Source organism: Hylobates moloch, unplaced genomic scaffold (genome assembly GCF_009828535.3).
Source record: "Hylobates moloch isolate HMO894 unplaced genomic scaffold, HMol_V3 SCAFFOLD_12, whole genome shotgun sequence".
Taxonomy (NCBI): Eukaryota; Metazoa; Chordata; class Mammalia; order Primates; family Hylobatidae; genus Hylobates; species Hylobates moloch.
The window spans coordinates 31162848-31182375 of NW_026652287.1; the positions used below are offsets into that span (position 1 = coordinate 31162848).

The following is a 19528-nucleotide window of genomic DNA, read 5'->3' on the forward strand; positions in this document are numbered from 1 at the left end:
CATTTAAGCTTCCTCTATGTCTCTTCATGACTTGATGGCTCTTTTCTTTGTAGCACTGAATAATATTCCATTGTCTGGTGCCATTCACCTTTTGAAAGACATCTTGATTGCTTCCAGTTTGGGGCAATTTTGAATAAAGCTGCTATATACGTTTATGTGCAGATTTTTATATGGACACAATTTTTCAACTCAGGTAAATACATAGGAGCATGACTGTGATAAGCCTATGTTTAGCTTTGTGAGACACTGCCAAACTGTCTTCCAAAGTGGCTGCACCATTTGAATTCCCACCAGCAATCAATGAGAATTGCTGTTGCTTCACATCTTTCCCGGCTTGGTGTTGTCAGTGTTTTGGATTTTAGCCATTCCATTAGGTGTGCAGTGGTATCTCATTGCTGTTTTAATTCGTTATTCCCTAATGACATGTGATGTTGAGCATCATTATATATACTTGTTTACCATCTGTATGTTTTCTTTGGTTGAGTATCTTCAGATTTTTTTGCCCAGGTTTTAATTGGGTTGTTTGTTTCCTTATTGTTGAATTTTAGGAGTTCTTTGTATATTTTGGATACCAGTCCCTTATCAGATATGTGTCTTACAAAGATTTTTTCTCAGTCAGTAGTTATCTTCTTATTCTTTTAACAGTGTCTCCCAGAGCAGAGCAGAAGTTTTTTTGAGACCGAGTTTTGCTCTTGTTGACCAGGCTGGAGTGCAATGGTGCAATCTCGGCTTACCGCAGCCTCTGCCTCCCGGGTTCAGGCGATTCTCCTGCTTCGGCCTCCCAAGTAGCTGGGATTACAGGCATGCACCACCACGCCTGGCTAATTTTGTATTTTTAGTAGAAAGATGGGGTTTCTCCATGTTGGCCAGGCTGGTCTCGAACTCCCGACCTCAGGTGATCCACTCACCTCAGCCTCCCAAAGTGCTGGGATTACAGGCATGAGCCACCACACCCAGCCAGAAGTTTTTAATTAGTACAACTGATCAGTCTTTTTTTCACCTATGGATTGTACTTTTGGTGTTGTATCCAAAAAGTTACCATCAAATCCAAGGTCACCTAGATTTTCTATCTTTTTTTTTGGAGACAGAGTCTTGCTCTGTTATCCAGGCTGGAGTGCAGTGGTGTGAACACGACTCACTATAGCCTCCACCTCCTGAGTTCAAGTGATCCTCTTACCTCAGCTTCCTTAGTAGCTGGGTCCACAGGTGCATGCCGCTATGCCCAGCTTTTTTTTTTTTTTTTTTTTTAATTGCCCAGGCTGGTCTTGAACTCCTGGGCTCGAGCAATCCTCCCACTTTGGCCTCCTAAAGTGGTGGGATTACAGGCATAAGCCACCATGCCCAGCCATGTAACTTTAGAGTCAGTTTGTCTATATCCTCAAAATAACTTGCTGAAATTTTAGTTGAGTTTGCATTGAATCTGTAGATCAAGTTGGGAAGAACTGACAACTTAACAATATTGAGCCTTCCTATCTATGAACATGGAATTTCATTTAGATCTTCTTTGATTGCTTCCATTGGCTTTCTGTAGTTTTCTTCACAAAGATTTCATACATATTCATACATATTTTGTTAGAGTTATGCCTATGCATTTCTTAGTTTTCTTTTTTAGCAGGGGGTGCTAACCTAAATTGTATTGTGTTTTTCAGTTTCAAATTCCAATTGTTCATTGTTGGTATATAGGAAAGCACTTGACTTTTGACTTTTGTATGTTAACTTTGTTTTTATTTGTTTGTTTGTTTTTTGAGAGAGAGTCTTACTGTTGCACAGGCTGGAGTACAGTGGTGCTATCGTGCCTCAGTCCACTGAGTAGCTGGGACTACAAGTGCGCACCACCACACCTGGCTAATTTTTGTATTTTTGGTAGAGATGGAGTTTCACCATGTTGGCCAGGCTGGTCTCAAACTCTTGTCCTTGGGTGATCCACCAGTCTGGGCCTCCAAAAGTGCTGGGATTACAGGTGTGAGCCACCGTGCTGGCCTTGTATGTTAACTTTGTATCCTGCAGTCTTACTATATTTGCTTATTTGTTTCAGATTTTTTTTGTTGTTGATTCTTTGAGATTTTCTACATAGACAGTCATGTCATCGGTGAACAAAGACAGTTTTATTTTTTTTTCTTCTACTCGAACCAAGATAGTTTTATTTCATCCTTCTCAATCAGTTTACCTTTTATTTCCTTTTTTTGTCTTACTGCATCAGCTAGGACTTCAGGTACAATTTTGAATAAGAATGGTGATGGGAGGAGGAGTCCACACTTGTTCCTGGTTTTTGGAGGAAAGCATATAGTTTCTCATCACTAAGTATGATATTAGGTGAAACTTTTTTTGTAGATGCTCTATCAAATTGAGGAAGTTCTCCTGTATTCCTAGTTTGCTGAAAGTTTTTATCATAAATTAATGTTGGATTGTCAAGTGCTTTTTCTGCATTTATTGGTATGGTCATAACAATTTTTCTTCTTTAGCTTGTTGATGTGAAGGATTTTATTAATTGATTTTGGGTTGTTAAACCAAGCTTGTATACCTGGAATGAATCCCAATTGGTTGTGGTAAATAATTCTTTTTATATATTGTTGGATTTGATTTGATAATATTTTATTGAGGGTTTTCGCGTCTGTGTTCATGACAGATAGTGGTTTATAAGTTTCCTTTCTTGTAATGTCTTTGCCTTGTTTTGGTATTAGGGTAATTTTGGCCTCATAGAATGAATTAGGAAATGTTCTCTCTGCTTCCATTTTCTGGAAGAGATTGTAGAGAAGTGTTATCATTTTTTTTTTTCCTTAAATGTTTGGTAAAATTCACCAGTGAAACCATCTGGGTCTGGGGCTTTCTATTTTGGAAGGTTATTAATTATTGATTCAAATTTTTTTTATAGATATAGCCCTATTCAGATGACCTCTTTCTCCTTTTTTGATTTTTGGATTGTGCGTTTCAAGGAGTTGATCCATTTCATCCAAATTATAAAATCCGTGGAGATAGAGTTGTTCATAATGCTCCTTTATTTTTTTAGGGGGGAAGGTATTGTAGTGATTTACTTTTCTTTTAAATTATTGTGGTTAAACATATATAACATAAAATTTGCCATTTTAGCTATTTTTAATTGTATAACTCAGTGGCATTAGTTACATATACAAAGTTGTGCAACCATCACCACTGACTATTTCCAAAACTTTTTAATCGCCTCAAACAGGAACTTTGTAACCATTAAATTCATCAGTCATCTCTTCCTCTAGCTCCTGGTTGCCTCTAATCTACTTTCTGTTTCTATGGATTTGCCTGTTGTGGATATTTTATATAATGGAATCATACAATATTTGTCTTTTTGTTTCTTGTTGTTATTCTGGCAGTTTTGGCTTGTTTGTCTGTGTTTACATGGGGAAAGAAAAATTGTAGCAGCCTGTTCCACCATTTTGCTGATGTCAAGCTCCATACTAATAGTTTTGATTGTTGCTTTTTTAATATAATATTTTATCAAGCACTTTATCCCTTGACTACTTTGTAATGCTCCACAAAGGAAGAAACTTTGTTTTGGTCAGTGCTATGTCCTCAGAATCTAGAATGATGCCACATAATATTTATTGACTGAGAAAATTAAGTTACTGTTTTAAACGATTGTTTGAAAATGTGATTTTTAATAGCTTTATCATATTTATATGAATGTACCATAATTACTCAATTTCCTGTTTAATTTTTAAATCATGTTTAATGATCTAAACATTAGATCATTTCATTTTTATTTTTATTGGTAATAATGGTGATTATCATACAGAAGCCTTTGGGTGGATCTATGATAATTTCCTCAGCATATGTTTCTTGTAGTGGAATTAACCAGATCAAAAGGCATGAACATTTGTTTGTTCCTTTGGTAAACACTGCCAATTGCTCCTCAAGAAAGGAGCAATTTTTTTTTAAATGGCCCGGCAGCTATTTTTTAAAAAAATAACATTCTTGGCCTGGCTCAGGCCTGAATCCCAGCATTTTGGGAGGCAGAAGCAGGCAGATCGCTTGAGCCCAGGAGTTTGAGACCAACTTGGGTAATGTGGTGAAACCCCATCTCTACAAAAAATCCAAAAATTAGCCAGACGTAGTGATGTGCACCTGTAGTCCTGGCTACACAGGAGGCTGAGATGGGAGGATTGCTTGAGCCCTAGGCTCAGTACATCAAGGCTGCAGTGAAACTTGATGACGCGACTGCACTCCAGCCTGGGTGACAGAGCAAGACCCTGTCTCAAAACAAAAACAAAAACATTCTTTTCACCTTTTATGACTTTTTAGCATTTCAAATTCATTTTTTAAAAGGCCTCTTCTTGGTGTATTTTAAAAATATTTTTAGGTAACTGTGTGAAATAAAATTCATTTGTTAGTGGAGGTAAATACAATGTTTCATAAACAGATATTGTGCAAAACTTCATTTCAGTAAACTTTTTTATGACAATTTTGCAAAAATAAAATTTGAAAATCTTAATTTGACTAGTTTGGCTTCTGGTTTACTAATTATACTAAAAGTATATACCAAGTTAAACCATTTTTTGTTCATATGTTGGTTATTTTTTTTCACATGATATATTTTAATTATTTGTTTCATATTTGTCTCCCCAGTAGTCTGTGAGCCACTTGTGGGTTGTAATAAGTTCAGTGTTGTATCATAATTTTAATACCTTATACATCCTATAGTACTTTGTAGTTGTCAGAATATTTTAATATATTAATATATCAGCTCACTTGAATTTTCTAACAACCGTTAGGGGATAAGATAGTATTATTTAAATTTTACAGTTGAAATTTAGGGTTAAGTTGACTTGTCTAAAATCACAAAACTGGAGCTTAGGTCCAGTTGTTCTGACTTGCCACCTTGTGTATTTTTGTGACAGTCTTTAAGGTTTGAATAGCTCTAGCACTAATCAAACTTAGTGCCGTGACCAAAATCTATATTTCTCTTTGGCGCATTGTGGTGACCACTAACTGCATGTGGCTATTGAGCGCTTGAAATGTGGCTAGGTGATTAAGGTAGTGAATTTCCTATATTATTTAGTTTACGTTTTAAATAATGACTTGTGGCCAGATACCATATTGGACAGTGCAGGTCTACCCTCATAGGTAGAATAACTATTTGCCAGGACATCATAACAAGAACTCAAACATTGGCTGCAGAGTAGGGCACTGGATTTAAAGTTCTTCCTGTAGAATTCGGTGATTCTGAAAACTGAGCAATAAAACAAGCAACCTAGATATATTCAGAAAGCCGGTTTGAATACTTTTTGAAAGTATTTTTGGTAGTTCGTTGGATCTTTTTTTTTTTCTCTCTCTCTTTTCCTTTTAGCCAAGTGTGATTGCTAAGGGTTCTTTTTGTTTTCTTTTAGATATGACTTTTATATAGTAGAGTGCATTGTCAAAGCACAAAGCAATATTTTGTTTTGTTTTGTTTTTTTGAGACAGTCTCTGTCACCCAGGCTGTAGTGCAGTGATGCTGATCTTGGTTCACCGTAACCTCCGGCTCCTGGGCTCAAGCAATTCTCCTGCCAGTAAGTGCTACCAGGCTTGGCTAACTTTAAAAAAAAAAATTTTTTTTTTTAATAGAGACAAGGTCTTACTATATTGCCCAGACTGGTCTTGAACTTCCAGGCTCAAGCGATCCTCCCGCCTCAGCCTCCCAAAGTACTGGGATTATAGGCACGAGCCACCATGCCTAGCCAGTATTTTTAAGTCTGACTTCTAATACAATTTTCTTCCCTACTCCCCAAGTGGCAAACGCATCCTTCCTTTTTCTCCACTCCTTTATTTCCGTAAAAATCTCCGCTCGCTCTCTGTGGAAAAGTATGTCATGATTATTCCTTTTGTCTAACAGTGTTTATTTTAATCTGTACTCATTTAAAAGCTACACAGTAGTCCTACATCATTTCATGCGAATAAATGATTAATCCTTAACAGGAATGTCAGCTCCTTGAGGACAGAGCCCTGATTTCCGTTTTGTCTTCCTTAAAAAATCTGTTATGTTGTGTGTCTATTGCCATACAGAATCCAAAGAGGGTAGGCATGGTCTAGAAAAATGTCTGAGTTTAATTAGTGTTTGGCTAAATAGTGGTCATCCATCTTCGGTTTGAATCATTTCCTTTAATTTATTTGAAGAGAAGAAATCATTCCTGTGTTAATAACCATTGAGCTCCTAATTTTTTAAAGTTGTGCTTTATCGCACTAAGCCACTTTGCATCAGGAAAACGGGTGTCTTTAATCGAATGTGATTAGAAATGCTTCTGGCAATCAGCAGATTTTACTTCCTGATTAATATCATAGGAGGAGGAGGTTTAGTAGAAAAGATAAAGCATAAAATATCTTTAATATATCTTAGTCTTTCTTTTAGTGCCTCAATGCAAAACAAATTTTGTTTTCAGAAACTAAGAAGACTTTTTGTAATCTAGGAACATAGTACATTTATCTTTTCTTTTTCCTTTGTCGGAGGGAAGACAAGATTAGAGGGACCTTGATTCTGAGGCAGCTTCTAACGCCTGTTGGCATGTTAAAGTGCCAGTCTTTGGGGTATCACTTTCTGAGTCTACTTGCTGGACTTTTGAGGCTTTTTTTTTTTAAACTCAGCCTAATTCCCTGGACATTCATTAAAGTTGATGAGAGATTCCATCTTTTTCAGCACTCTTTTCAAGTCCTGGCTTCTTACAGAAGTGGCGTAGCCCAGGAGGTCTCCTCATGGTGTTATGTCTGGGAGTCTCCATCTGCTGTAACTGGAGATTAAGGATTTTAGTGGTTTTCTTTTTAGTATTGTCCTCAAGGGTGCTGGCAAGCTGATTTGCCAAATTAACTAGATCAGAGGTGGGCACAGTTTCCCATTCTGTTCGGGTCCTTTTGACAAGCTGAGAGAGTTTTTGAGAAAGGCTGTTCACTAACATGGAATAAAAGGCTACTTGAGTAGATTTAACATTTTCTTTAAATACAGCCTGGAGCCTACTGTAATAGTTGTACATTAGGTTCTTTCTTGGGCACAGGCCTGGAGATTTTTCCAGTCTAAGGCTTTAGGAAGAGCCTCGAGAATAGACTTGTGGAGTGTTTTTTTTTTTCTTCTGTGCCTTTGACTCTATCCATAGTCTTTAGAGGTGTTTTTGTCTAAATCCCCCTCAGGATCATGGCAGTGAGACTTGACCATCCAGTGTTGTGCCTGACCTTCACTGACAAGAATGTGAACCACCTACTGTGGGTCAGAAAAACCTGGCTGATAACCCTAAGTTACTATGTTGAATTAATCAGCAAATTGGTGAGGGTCCCCAGTAACCTCTGGAAGTTCCCTGGCAATGGCATGAAGTTCAGCCTTGCTCCAAAGAACAAAATAAATTTGGGGTCTAGAGGAATTGTCAATGAGTTTAATTTTCATTTCTTGCTGGGTGCGGTGGCTCACGCCTGTAATCCCAGCACTTTGGGAGGCCGAGGCGGGCGGATCACGAGATCAGGAGATCGAGACCATCCTGGCCAACACGGTGAAACCCCGTCTCTACTAAAAAATACAAAAAATTAGCCGGGCGAGGTGGCGGGCGCCTGTAGTCCCAGCTACGCGGGAGGCTGAGGCAGGAGAATGGCGTGAACCCCGGGGGGCGGAGCCTGCAGTGAGCCGAGATCGCGCCACTGCACTCCAGCCTGGGTGAAAGAGCGAGACTCCGTCTCAAAAAAAATTTTTTTTCATTTCTTTCTTTCTTCTTTCCTCTCCTTTTTTTTTTTTTAAGAGACAGGGTCTTGCTCTGTCATCCAGGCTCGAGTGTACTGGTAGATCATGGCTCACTTCAGCCTCCAACTCTTGGGCTAAAGTGATCCTCCCACCTTACCCTCCCAAGTAGCTGGGACTACAGGCATGCACCGTGCCTGGCTAATTGATTTTTGTTTGTTTGTTTGTTTTGAGACAGGATCTCAGTATGTTGCTCGGGCTGGCCATGAACTCCTGACTTCAAGCCATCCTCCAGCCTTGGCCTCCTGAGTAGCTGGACTCCAGGTGTGCACCACCATGCCTGGCTAATTAAAAAAAAATTTTTTTTTTTTGAAGAGACAAGGTCTTACTGTGTTGCCCCAGCTGGTCTCGAATGCCCAACTTCAAGCGATCCTCCCTTCTTGGCCTTGCGAAATGCTGGAATTACAGACACGAGCCACCATACTCAGGCTAGTTTAACCAAATTGTTTTATTTTTATTTTTTTCCTTCATACAGCCTCCTTTAACTTTAAAGGGACAGATTTTGGTGGGCCAGAGAAAGGAGAACAGAGAAAAAACAAGGAAAGGGAAGTCTCATCTGTTCCAGAGAGGAAAGAGTTTGGGTCCTTAAGGCCTTGTTGTTTTTTTAATTTTTTTCCAGTTTTTTTTTTTTTGAGACAGGGTCTCTTTCTGTCACCCAGGCTAGAGTGCAGTGGCACAGTAAATGCACACTGCAACTTCCACCTCCTAGGCTCAAGCGATTCTCCCGCTTCAGCCTCCCAGCTAGCTGAGACTACAGGCACATCCCACCACGCCCGGCTAATTTTTTGGTGTTGTAGAGACAGGGTTTTGCCGTGTTGCCTATGCTGGTCTCGAACTCCTGGGCTCAAGTGATCCACCCACCTCTGCCTCCCAAAGTGCTGGGATTAAAGGTATGAGCAACTATGCCTGGCCTTTTTTTTTTTTTTTTGAGACAGGATCTCTTTCTGTCACCTAGGCTAGAGTGCAGTGATGCAGTCATGGCTCACTGCAGCTTCCACCTCTTGGGCTCAAACAATTCTCCAGACTCAGCCTCCTGAGTAGCTGGGACTACAGGTGTGTGCCACCATGCCTGGCCAATTTTTTATTTTTTGTAGAGATGAGGGCTCACTATGTTACCTAGGCTGGTCTTGAACTCCTGGCCTCAAGTGATTCTCCCAACTCAGCCTCCGAAAGTGCTGGCTTAACAGGCATCAGCCACCTGGCTCTTGTTTTTTCTTAACTGTTTATCTTAATTAATTTTGAGATTGTGTCTTGTAAAGAGGCAATTTTAGGATCCTGAGTGTGCTTAGAAGCTTCAAGGTACCAATTAAAGTATGCCTCCCACTCAGATTTTTAATTATAGGGCTGCTGTCTTCTATTTGTCTTTTTTTTTTCTTTTGAGATGGAGTCTCACTCTGTCACCCAGGTTAGAGTGCAGTGGCACGATCTCAGCTCACTGCAACTTCCACCTCCCAGGTTCAAGCGATTCTCCTGCCTTAGCCTCCCTAGTAGCTGGGATTACAGGCAACTGCCACCACGCATGGCTGATTTTTTTTTTTTTTTTTTTTTTTTGTATTTTTAGTAGTGATGGGGTTTCACCATGTTGGCTAGGCTGATCTTGAACTCCTGACCTCAAGTGATCCTCCTTCCACGGCCTCCCAAAGTGCTGGGATTACAGGCATGAGCCACTGCGCCTGGCCCTAATTTTGTTCTAAGAAAGACAAGTTTGCGGACCCAAAAGATCTCCAGGATGGCCATCCAAATTAGTTTTGATGTTCTCTATCCATTGATTTAAAATTGTTCACAAGAGAAGATCATAATTTTTTTTAATTAAAAAATTTTTTATAATAGGGAAAAAATAGAGACGAGGTCTCACTGTGTTGCTCAGGCTGGTCTTGAGCTCCTGGGCTCAGGCGATCCTCCCAATTCATCCTCCCAAAGTGCTAGGACTACAGGTGTGAGCCACCACACCTGGCCAAAGATCGTAATTTTTGAACACGTAGCTAGCTGGCAGAGGTCCCAGGAGGGGGACTATGATTGCATGCTTTAGCATTTTAGGATCTCATTCTGCTTCTCATTAATCCCCCAAGAGCAAAATAAGAACCTTATAAGCCCTGTCAGGGAATGTTTGGGGTTTGGACCAGTGTCCAACAAACTAAAGTACGCGTACAAGCGTATGGAAACAAGTCAGAACAAAACCAAAACCAAAAGTTCTCTCTTTCGGGGTTCTCTTCTACAACGTTGGCAATTCTTTCCATAGAGTACCATGTGTAATGAGAATTAAAGATCTTTATGCCCCTCCCCTTCCCTCCCACCCCCACCCCAAATCTAGAGGCTGATTAGAGATGCTGTGTTTTGGGGCAAGTAGACCACTTCAGTGCCTTCAGTGTTGAACTCATGAGGTTCTGGGTGGCCATGGGCATTGTCCAATCAAAAGAACTTTAAAAGGCTGTACGCTACTGGCAAGTACTTCCTGACTTTAGAGACAATGCATCCAAGGAACCAATCCAGTAAAAGAACTCTTGTTCAGGTCTTCTTGTACAACCAGAACACTGACTTTTGGTGTTAATCTTTTTCCATCAAGCCTTGGGGGTTAGCCGCATTACAGGTAAGGAAAGCCCAACAGCATTTGCACAAAACAGTAGAGTCAGCCTGTCCCTTCCTTTCCCACTTTAAATCCTGATGGCTCACTTCTCTTCCTTACTAATAAATGTTCTTTGTCACATTTTTCCCATGATTAAATTTCATCTATATTAAAAACATGTTCAGGCAGATATCCTTTCTCATGGATGATTTTCTTTGGGAACTGATCTTCTGCCTTTTGGTCTGCAGAAGGTGCATCTCCTGTTATCTTGACATTTTTAAGCCAAATCTCTTTTTAAAATGATCAAACCATTCTTTGCTGGCATTACATTCTCCTGCTTTAGACCCTTATTGTCCTTTTGCTTTAAGTTGTTATCTAACAACTTTGCTTTTACTTGCATTATGTTAGTCTGTAGGTATGTGTTTCTTATAGCAATTCTGGACCCACATTAAAGCGTATTTTCAATACAAGATAAAGAGGCATTTAGCAAAAAATGCAGTTTTCGAGCTGGCAGTGACAGCTTCATAATTTTTCATTGCCTTTTTTAAAAAACAATGATTCTTAGCTAAATTCTTTTGTCTTGAAATGGCCAGCAACCACTGCTGCAGACCTCAATCTATGGTACATGTCAAACCATTCAGCTTTTTCTTGTAATGACATGACTTTCCTCTGCTTCTTGGGAGCACTTCCATCAGCACTAGTGGCACTTTCTAAGAGTCCCATGATGTTCTTCGCAGTTTACAGTATTGCACTAAATATGAAAAATACATAAGAAACATGAGAGATCACTTTTTACCGCAACATGCAGTTTACTAGAGAGACAAACTGCTCACGTGGAGATAATTAGTGCCACTACAGATACTCGCAACACGTGAGCTCGCTGCAATAGTAACAGGAGGTGGGTACAAAATTATTTTAGTACAGTATATACTACAGTTGATTTTATTCAGTTATGATTTATTGCTGCATTTTTATGTTTGTTTACATCTCAATTGCAAACAGTACCATGTACAGTCTGTGTTTGTATAAGTTTTGATACATTTTAACTTTTTATAATATAATAGATTTGTGTAAGTTCTGGATAATGAAAACAGAAGTGGTAGGTACAGCTTCCATGATGTCTCCTTAAAGGTGGGGCATGTCTTTCCCTTTCCTTTCTGCAGCTGGAATGAATTCTAAATGCCTAGGCCCTACAGCCCATCTGAATGTAGCAGGGACACTTCTTAGGGGCAGTGGAATAGGATGCTGGAGGAAGCCTGGGCAGGAAGGAGGACATGTGGAATAGAAGGAAAGGACACACAGAAAGATTAGATAGAAGAGAATGAGCTGGCAAAGGAGATGGAAAAGGAGCCACCAGGGCGACAGGAGGGAAAACCAATAAAACATTTCCACAAAGAGGAACTGGGCAACTGCTATGAATACTTGAGTAAGGGATGAGGAAAATGCTGTTGAGTTTGACAATGTGGGGGCCTTGGTAAGGCCACTAAAGTGGTGAAAACATAAGTGATACTGGAGTGAGCTGAAGGATGAATGGGAAAGCAGGAGATGACCTTGAAAGGGACAGAAAATGTGGGGTAGAGGGACTCACTGGAATGGATATGGAGTGAAGGGAAGGTGTTCCCAAGGTATGGGAACATGTTTGTGTGCCAATGGGAATAATCCTACTGAAAGGAAAAGAGAGGCAAGGTCTTGAGAACACACAAGTTGATGAGATCCAGAGCAAATAGAGATTGGATGTCTGTAAGGTGGAGGGACACTTCCTCTATGGTAAGAGAAATGAAAAAGAAAATGGGATATATGTGTGGGTAGGTTTCTAGATTTAGGGTGCAAACATGAGGGAACTTCATCTAAAGCTTTCCATTTTCTCCTGAAATATTTAGCAAGGTCGTTAGCTGAAACCTCACAGGTAATAAGGTCCTTATCCTCCCATATCTTGTCAGTCCCTTATGTTTGTTGGTTTTTTGTTTTTTTGAGATGGAGTCTCGCTCTGTTGCCCAGGCTGGAGTGCAGTGGCATGATCTTGGCTTACTGCAACCTATGCCTCCCAGGTTCAAGCAATTCCCCTGTCTCAGCCTCCCGAGTAGCTGGGATTACTGGCTCACGTCTCCATGCCCAGCTAATTTTTTGTATTTTAGTAGAGACGGGGTTTCACCGTGTTGCCCAGGCTGGTCTCGAACTCCTGAGCTCCGGGAATCCACCCTCCTCAGCCTCCCAAAGTGCTAGGATTACAGGCGTGAGCCACCGTGCCCAGCCTGTCCCTTCTGTTTCTGCTTGTGTTTGTAAATGCTCTGAGAAGAGTCTTTCCTAAACTTTAGATGGATTCTGTAACTGCCTTAAAATCCTTCAGTGCTTCCAAGGCACAGAAGGCACGTCACGCTTAGGGCCCAGCTTTCTTTCCTAGACCCATTTCTCAACAATTATCTACCTGTCGTCTGGACAAAGCCAGCCACACAGTTGCCCTGAAACAATTTGCCCTTGCTGCTTCTCAGCCTTCCAGCATGCTCTTCCAACTGGCTGGCCCTGTCCTTTTTTCCCTACCTGGTGAACTCATTCTTCAAGACCCATTTCAAATACCACATCCTTTTAAACCTCTTTGATTCCGTTACCCCATTCCAAGCATGGTGAGACACTAAGTGTTTTAGTTTGTCTGTGTCAGGAACTGTAGCTTATTCACCTGGATCTAACATGATGTATGTGGTAGGCAGTGAGTGAATACATGAATTTTGATTGCTTTACCCATTTCTCTAGCAATTCTAATGAAATTAAAATGAAATGAAAGTTATATACTCTTAGTCTTTGATGCGAAGAAAACGTTTCTTTTTCTTTGTTCTAGGTGGTTCTGGAATGGAGCCGAGATCAATACCATGTTTTGTTTGATTCCTATAGAGACAATATTGCTGGAAAGTCCTTTCAGAATCGGTAAGATCTATTTTGGAGAAATCTATTTTTGGGACCTAAATCATAAGTCATGAAATAGCTCTCCTGTAAATATGACAGTTTAAGGGGTCTGAGTTATAGATATGGTTTAACTTACTCAAGAGTATGCCGATCTGATGTTTCACTTTAGCAGCACATATACTAAAAAAAAAAAAAAAAAAAAAAATTGGAACGATACAGAGAAGATTAGTGTGGCCCCTGTGCAAGGGTGACACACCAATTCATGAAGTATTCCATAAAATATTTTTTTAAAATAAGGAAAGAAAAAAATAATATATCCATCTGAAGAAAAGTGTGTTCACCACATTTTGTGGGTGAAAAATCTGATTCACAGAGAGTAATCCCACCTTGTAGTTTATTGGGTACCTTAAATTGCATGATTGCATTTTCTGTCTCCCCAGGTCTGTGAAGTAAAGGGAATTTCATCCCCCTGTAGGATGAGGAAACCAGGTGGCTACTACACAGCCAGTTTCTGAGCCCTGGCCAGAATTCTGTTGACAGCATCCTGTGAACTGGGACCACTTCCCAGTAACCACTGGGGCTGAACCCCACTCCATTGGTCACTCTTGCTGCTTATCTGTGAGGGAGGAGCAAACAGCCTCATACCTCATAGTGTGGGTCTTTCTCTTGGAAGGCCAAGCTTCTTAGTGCCACCATTCTGGAATGCAGCCTTCACCATTTCTTGTCTTTGGGGATTTTTTTTTCCTCTTCACAAGACAGGCCTCAGAATGGAAGCAATTTTTTTTCAATACCCTCCTTCCCTTTTTGCAGATAAAATGAATCACACAAGTCCTTTCTGGTTTTTGTTTCTGTCTTCTCACTGTTTTTTTGGTTTGTTTTAGAAAATGTAGTCATTTCATTATAAAGGTGCTTATTTATTTTATTTTATTTTATTCTTATTTTTATTTTTTTTGGAGACAGAGTTGCACTCTCACCCAGGCTAGAGTGCAGTGGCACGATTTCGGCTTACTGCAACCTCCGCCTCCCGGGTTCAAGCGATTCTCCTGCCTTAGCCTCCCGAGTAGCTGGGATTACAGGCATGCACCACCACGCACAGCTAATTTTTGTATTTTTAGAAGAGACAGAGTTTCGCCATGTTGGCCAGGCTGGTCTCAAACTCCTGACCTCAGGTGATCCACCCGCCTTGGCTTCCCAAAGTGCTGAGGTTACAGGCATGAACCACTGCTCTCGGCCTATTGTCATTTTAAAATGAATTAAGTATTTTTAAAATGTTTCAGTTTTATTTTCAAGTATGGCAAATATGGATAATTATAACCTTATAAACTAAAGCACTTTGGGGTCCATAATAATTTTTTAATTTTAAGGGACCAATCAGTAAAAGTTTGAGGACCGTTCCTTAATATAGCAGTTCTGAAACTTTAGCTTGCAGTGGAGGGCTTAAGAAAATAACAGTTACTTCCCAGCCCAGAGTTTCTGCATCTGTAGGTCTCAGAGGGGTTCTGAGAATTTGCACTTCTACCAAACTTCCTGGTGATACCAAAGTTGCTGGTCTGGTGCCCCCACTGTGAAAACTACTGCATTAAAGGATTTTTAATGAAATATAATTTTCACTTTAACAAGTTAATTTCCCTAAGGAAAGTTCTAAATTGATTAACTTTTTAAAATCAGATATTTATTGATTTGTGCCTTATGCTGTGCCACGTGCAGATGGTGCACAGATGCATAGATCCCTGCCCTGAAGGAGCTTCAAACCTTTTTAAAAATTTTTAAATTAATTTTAAAAATTAATTCATTACTTATTTATTTTTAGAGATGAGGTCTTACTGTGTTGCCCAGGCTGGTCGCAAACTCCTGGACTCAAGCAGTCCTCCCATCTTGACCTCCCAAAGTGATGGGATTAAAGGGATGAGTCACCATGCCCAGCTGCTTTAAACTTTTAGAAAACTAGCTTATTAGAAAATGCAGATTTTGAGGTCAGCAGTTTTAATCAAACACTCTTGTTCTCTTTCTAAAGAAGTTTAGGAAGTTGTACTAAAATATAGTTTGATTTTTATGTAGGCATATATTCAAAATTTTGATGATGACAAATAAATGGATCATATATAACATTTCACATGGTCTAATATATTTTAAGATACCATAACATTGATATATTTTCATTATTTTGCTAGTTTCTCTACAAATTTCTTATTTTAAAAATTTTTTTATTTTAATAGAGATGGGGTCTTGCTGTATTGCCCAGGCTGGTCTCGAACTCCTGACTTCAAGCGATCCTCTTACCTCAGCCTCCCAAAGTGTTAAGATAACAGGTGTGAGCCGCCATGCTTGGCCAGTATAAATCTTTTTAAGGTTGTTTGCTCTGAATGAAAAAAATCCCATTCCATATGTCAGTAAAAGTGAATATGTAAACTACCCACTGCTACTAATTGTGAGGCATTAAGTCAATCTGAGGCTCAATTTTGTCATCTGTAAAATGTGGATATTAGATTAAGATCTGTTAGATTAAGATTACAATCTCTTCCAACTCTTCAGTTCTAAAATACTACTTAAGGCCAGGCGTGGTGGCTCACACCTGTAATCCTAGCACTTTGGGAGGCCAAGGTGGGCACATCACATGAGGTCAGGAGTTCAAGACCAGCCTGGTCAACATAGTGAAACCCCATCTCTACCAAAAATACAAAAATTAGCCAGGGCGGTGGTGGGTGCCTATAATCCCAGCTACTTGGGAGGCTGAGGCAGGGAGAATTGGTTGAACCTGGGAGGCATGGGTTGCAGTGAGCTGAGATGGCACCACTGTACTCCAGCCTGGGCAACAGAGCGAGACTCTATCTCTAAATAAGTAAGTAAATAAATAAATAAATAAATAAGTAAGTAAGACAAAATACTATTTAAGTTCTCTGTTTTCTCACCTACTTTATAGAATGTAGAACCAAGGGACTGTTAAGTGGCTTTAATATTCACTTAAACTAAACAGTGATTAAAATGAAAGTTATGTCAGTGTCATCGCTGCTTTGGTTCTGAGTTATGAGTGACTTAGTTTTCACCTCCAAGAAAAAGCATTCCTTCTCATCTGTGAACCAAGATAGTGGTCTGGTGGTTAGAATGAAAGATTCAGAGTGTGACCATGTCTAATAGGAAAACAACTGACTCATTGACCTCGTGCAGATCACACAATCTCCTTCCATTTGTCAGTTTCACCAAAGTTAAATTGATCATGTAATACATACAGTATATTATGTTTTAATCAGCTAAATATATGATATTAAAAATATTTAATAGCAGATGATTACTTTTACAGGAAAACTTAAGATGTAATTCTCCTCTCCTTTAACCTTTTCTTTTAAAAACACATCACTGAAGCAGTTTTTTAAAATTTATTTTTAGTCTGAGCATAAATCACCTGGGAGGTTGGGAATGAGATGACCTTGGATAATTTACATGTGGGCAGTGTGAGGCAGATGGATTTTTTTTTAGATGAGAAAGACTGATATATATGATAAAGGAATGAACTAATAGGCAACAAATATGTATTAAACCCCACCCACGTAGGAGGAACTATTCTAGGCCCTAGGCATATAGTGGTGAACGAAATGAACTCATTGGCCTTATATAGAATTGGCATTTTGGTGGGGAAAAAAAGTGAAGTATATAACCTACATATAAATCAGTGGTTCCCAAAGTGCAATTTCTGGACCAGCAACATCAGCATTACCTGAGAGCTTGTGAGAAAAGGAAATTCTACAAACACTAGAATTTATTTATTGATAAATTCAGAAAAACCCTACATAGGGAAAGCTTTGCAAATCATTACAGTAGGGAGAGAGAGCCTGAAGATGTAGGAAAGAGAGAAAATAATTAATGAAGCAGGGCACAGAATGCATGATAACATTTCTGCCCTAGAGATATTCCATCTAGTGGAAGATAGGGCTGCATGGAAAATAGCACAGCACAGTACGATCAGGACTCCTTACAGTCCAAAGTAGTGTGGAAGCTGCATTTTAAGCTATAGATTCTCTTTGTGAGGGGTGAGGGAAGGGAGGGAATTGAGGACGGATGAGGTGGTTAAAGGAAGCATGAAAGAAAGAATGTTCTAGACAGAAGGAAAAGCATGTTCAGAGGTACAAAGTCCTGCAAGTTCATTTCATCTTTGGACAAGGGTATACAATTGGATCATCCAGAACACAAGGTGCAGGTTATGAAGGACTTTGGACCTTATTCTGCAGGCAGTAGTAAAGCTTGACAAGACAGTTGGTAAATACTCCGCTATCACATATGCCAGAGAATAAGGTGATTCCTTTTTTTCCTGATGAAGCTCTGGAATTCTGTTATCTCTTTGACCTTTATCTTCAACTATTCTCTTCCATTTGCTCTCTCCCCTCTGCTCAGGGGACTTGGCCTCTGGGTCCTTGAACAAGCAAGATATGTGCCTGCCTCAGGGCATTTGCATTTGGTGTTTCCTTTCTCTGGCACATTCTTCTCTCAGTTACCCACCTGGCTGGCTTCCTCACTTCCTTCATATCTTTGCTGAAATGTCACCTTCTTGTTGAGGCCATCTCTGATCTCCCTATTTAAAACTGACCACCCCCCCCCCCCCATAGACACTCTTTCTATCCCCATTTGCTGCTTGACTCTCTCCACAACATTTAACATCATCTGACTTTATTTATTTGATTTACTTCCTGTCTTCTCCCTTCTGGAATGTAAGCTCCATGAAGGCACAGATTTGGGCTTTGTTTTATTTACTGCCGAAACCCTAGCACCTAGAACAGTACCTAGCACATACTAAGTGCTAAATAAGAATTATTCAGTGAATGGATAAACTCATCCAGTTATCTCCCCTACTTCTTGTAAGCTAAAAGTTGTTGTCATTTCTTTGTATTTTTTCATTCCATAATTCAAAAGATTTATCCACCAAATGGCATTTATTTTCCCACGAGATAATATGGTAGCAACTGAAAGTCTAGGCTGTGCCTGGGCTGTGAGGAGGACAAAAGGAGGGTATGCTTTGGTCCTTGGCCTAAAAATAAAACTGCAAAATCCATACGGTTTCTTGGAAAGTTCTAAACTTGAAATAGCACTATTTAAAGCAAATTTGTCCAACCTGTGGGCCGCATGTGGCCAAGGATGGCTTTGAATGTGGCCCAACACAAATTTGTAAACTTTCTTAAAACATGATGAGATTTTTTTTTTTGCGTGTGTGTGTGTGTGTGTGTGTGTGTGTGTGTGTGTGTGTGTGTTTTAGCTCATCTACTATCTTTAGTGTTAGTGTATTTTACGTGTGGCCCAAGACAATTCTTCTCCCACTGTGGCCCAGGGAAGCCGAAAGATTGGACACCCCTGACCTAAAGTAACATCAGCACCCAGATGTACACATGAACTCCTGTGTCATAAGTCAGAGTGGCATGCATCCAGGCAGGCCCCTGAAAGATGGGTAGGTTTTTGGTAAGTGAGAGAAAAGGGAAGAGTGCTTTTGGCAGGGATAAAATCTGGGTAACATCACTAAGGTGAGGCTTAAACAACATACTCAAGAATCAAAAGCCTGCCTGACTCTTTATTATGAGGATAAGATGATTAGGAAGAAATGGTGCAAGTTCAGGAAGGTCTTCTGTACTAGTGTCTCATATGTCAACAAATACTTATCGGACACCTATGTGTGAGGCACGCTTCTCATTGCTCAGATACTTTAGAGAACAAAGCAGGAAAGTTTTCTGCTTTCTTGGAGCTTACATTCTAGCAGATGGCCACACATAATTAATGGAATGGGTTACAAGTTAATTATTTAATATGTTAGAAAAGTAGTAAGTGCTGTAAAAAAAAAAAAAGGAAAAGCAGAGATGAGGCTGGGGAGGGTCTTCGCTTGTGGGGAGCAAGGCACAAGAAGGCTACAGCATTAAGTAGGACTAGGTCTTCATCGTGGGTTTTGATAACTTTTTTTGTAATTTGTTCTTTTTTTTTTAGAGACAAGGCCTCTATCTGTCGCCCAGGCTGGAGTGCAGTGGTACGATCATAGCTCACTGCAGTCCCACCTCAGCCTTCTGAGTAGCTGGGACTACAGATGCGTACCACCATACCCAGCTGATTTTTAAAATTTTTTGTAGAGACAGGTTCTCACTATGTTGCCCAGGCTGGTCTCAAACTCCTGGGCTCAAGCGATCCTCCCACCTTGGCCTCCCAAAGTGCTGTGGTTATAGGTGTGAGCCACTGTGCAGAGCCTGTAATTTTGTTCTTTAAACTTCTAATTTATTTTCTATGTTTGACTGCATTTGCATCCCATCTCCCTTGTTTGCTAAATTATGAGAACAGGCAGTTTAATGTAAACTGAGCTTCCAAGACTACTCTACTTCACC

General features: G+C 39.9%; 1 protein-coding gene and 1 pseudogene across 1 annotated transcript in view; both read left to right on the forward strand.

The window, feature by feature from the left end:
- GNPTAB (N-acetylglucosamine-1-phosphate transferase subunits alpha and beta) overlaps nucleotides 1-19528 on the forward strand; it is an 87044-nt gene that overhangs the window by 21530 nt on the left and 45986 nt on the right. The window contains exon 2 of the mRNA XM_032168881.1: nucleotides 13117-13202. Within this exon, the coding sequence (XP_032024772.1) occupies nucleotides 13117-13202 (86 nt within the window). The remainder of the gene's footprint in view (nucleotides 1-13116; nucleotides 13203-19528) is intronic.
- Nucleotides 13376-13468, forward strand: LOC116479744 (U6 spliceosomal RNA; annotated as a pseudogene).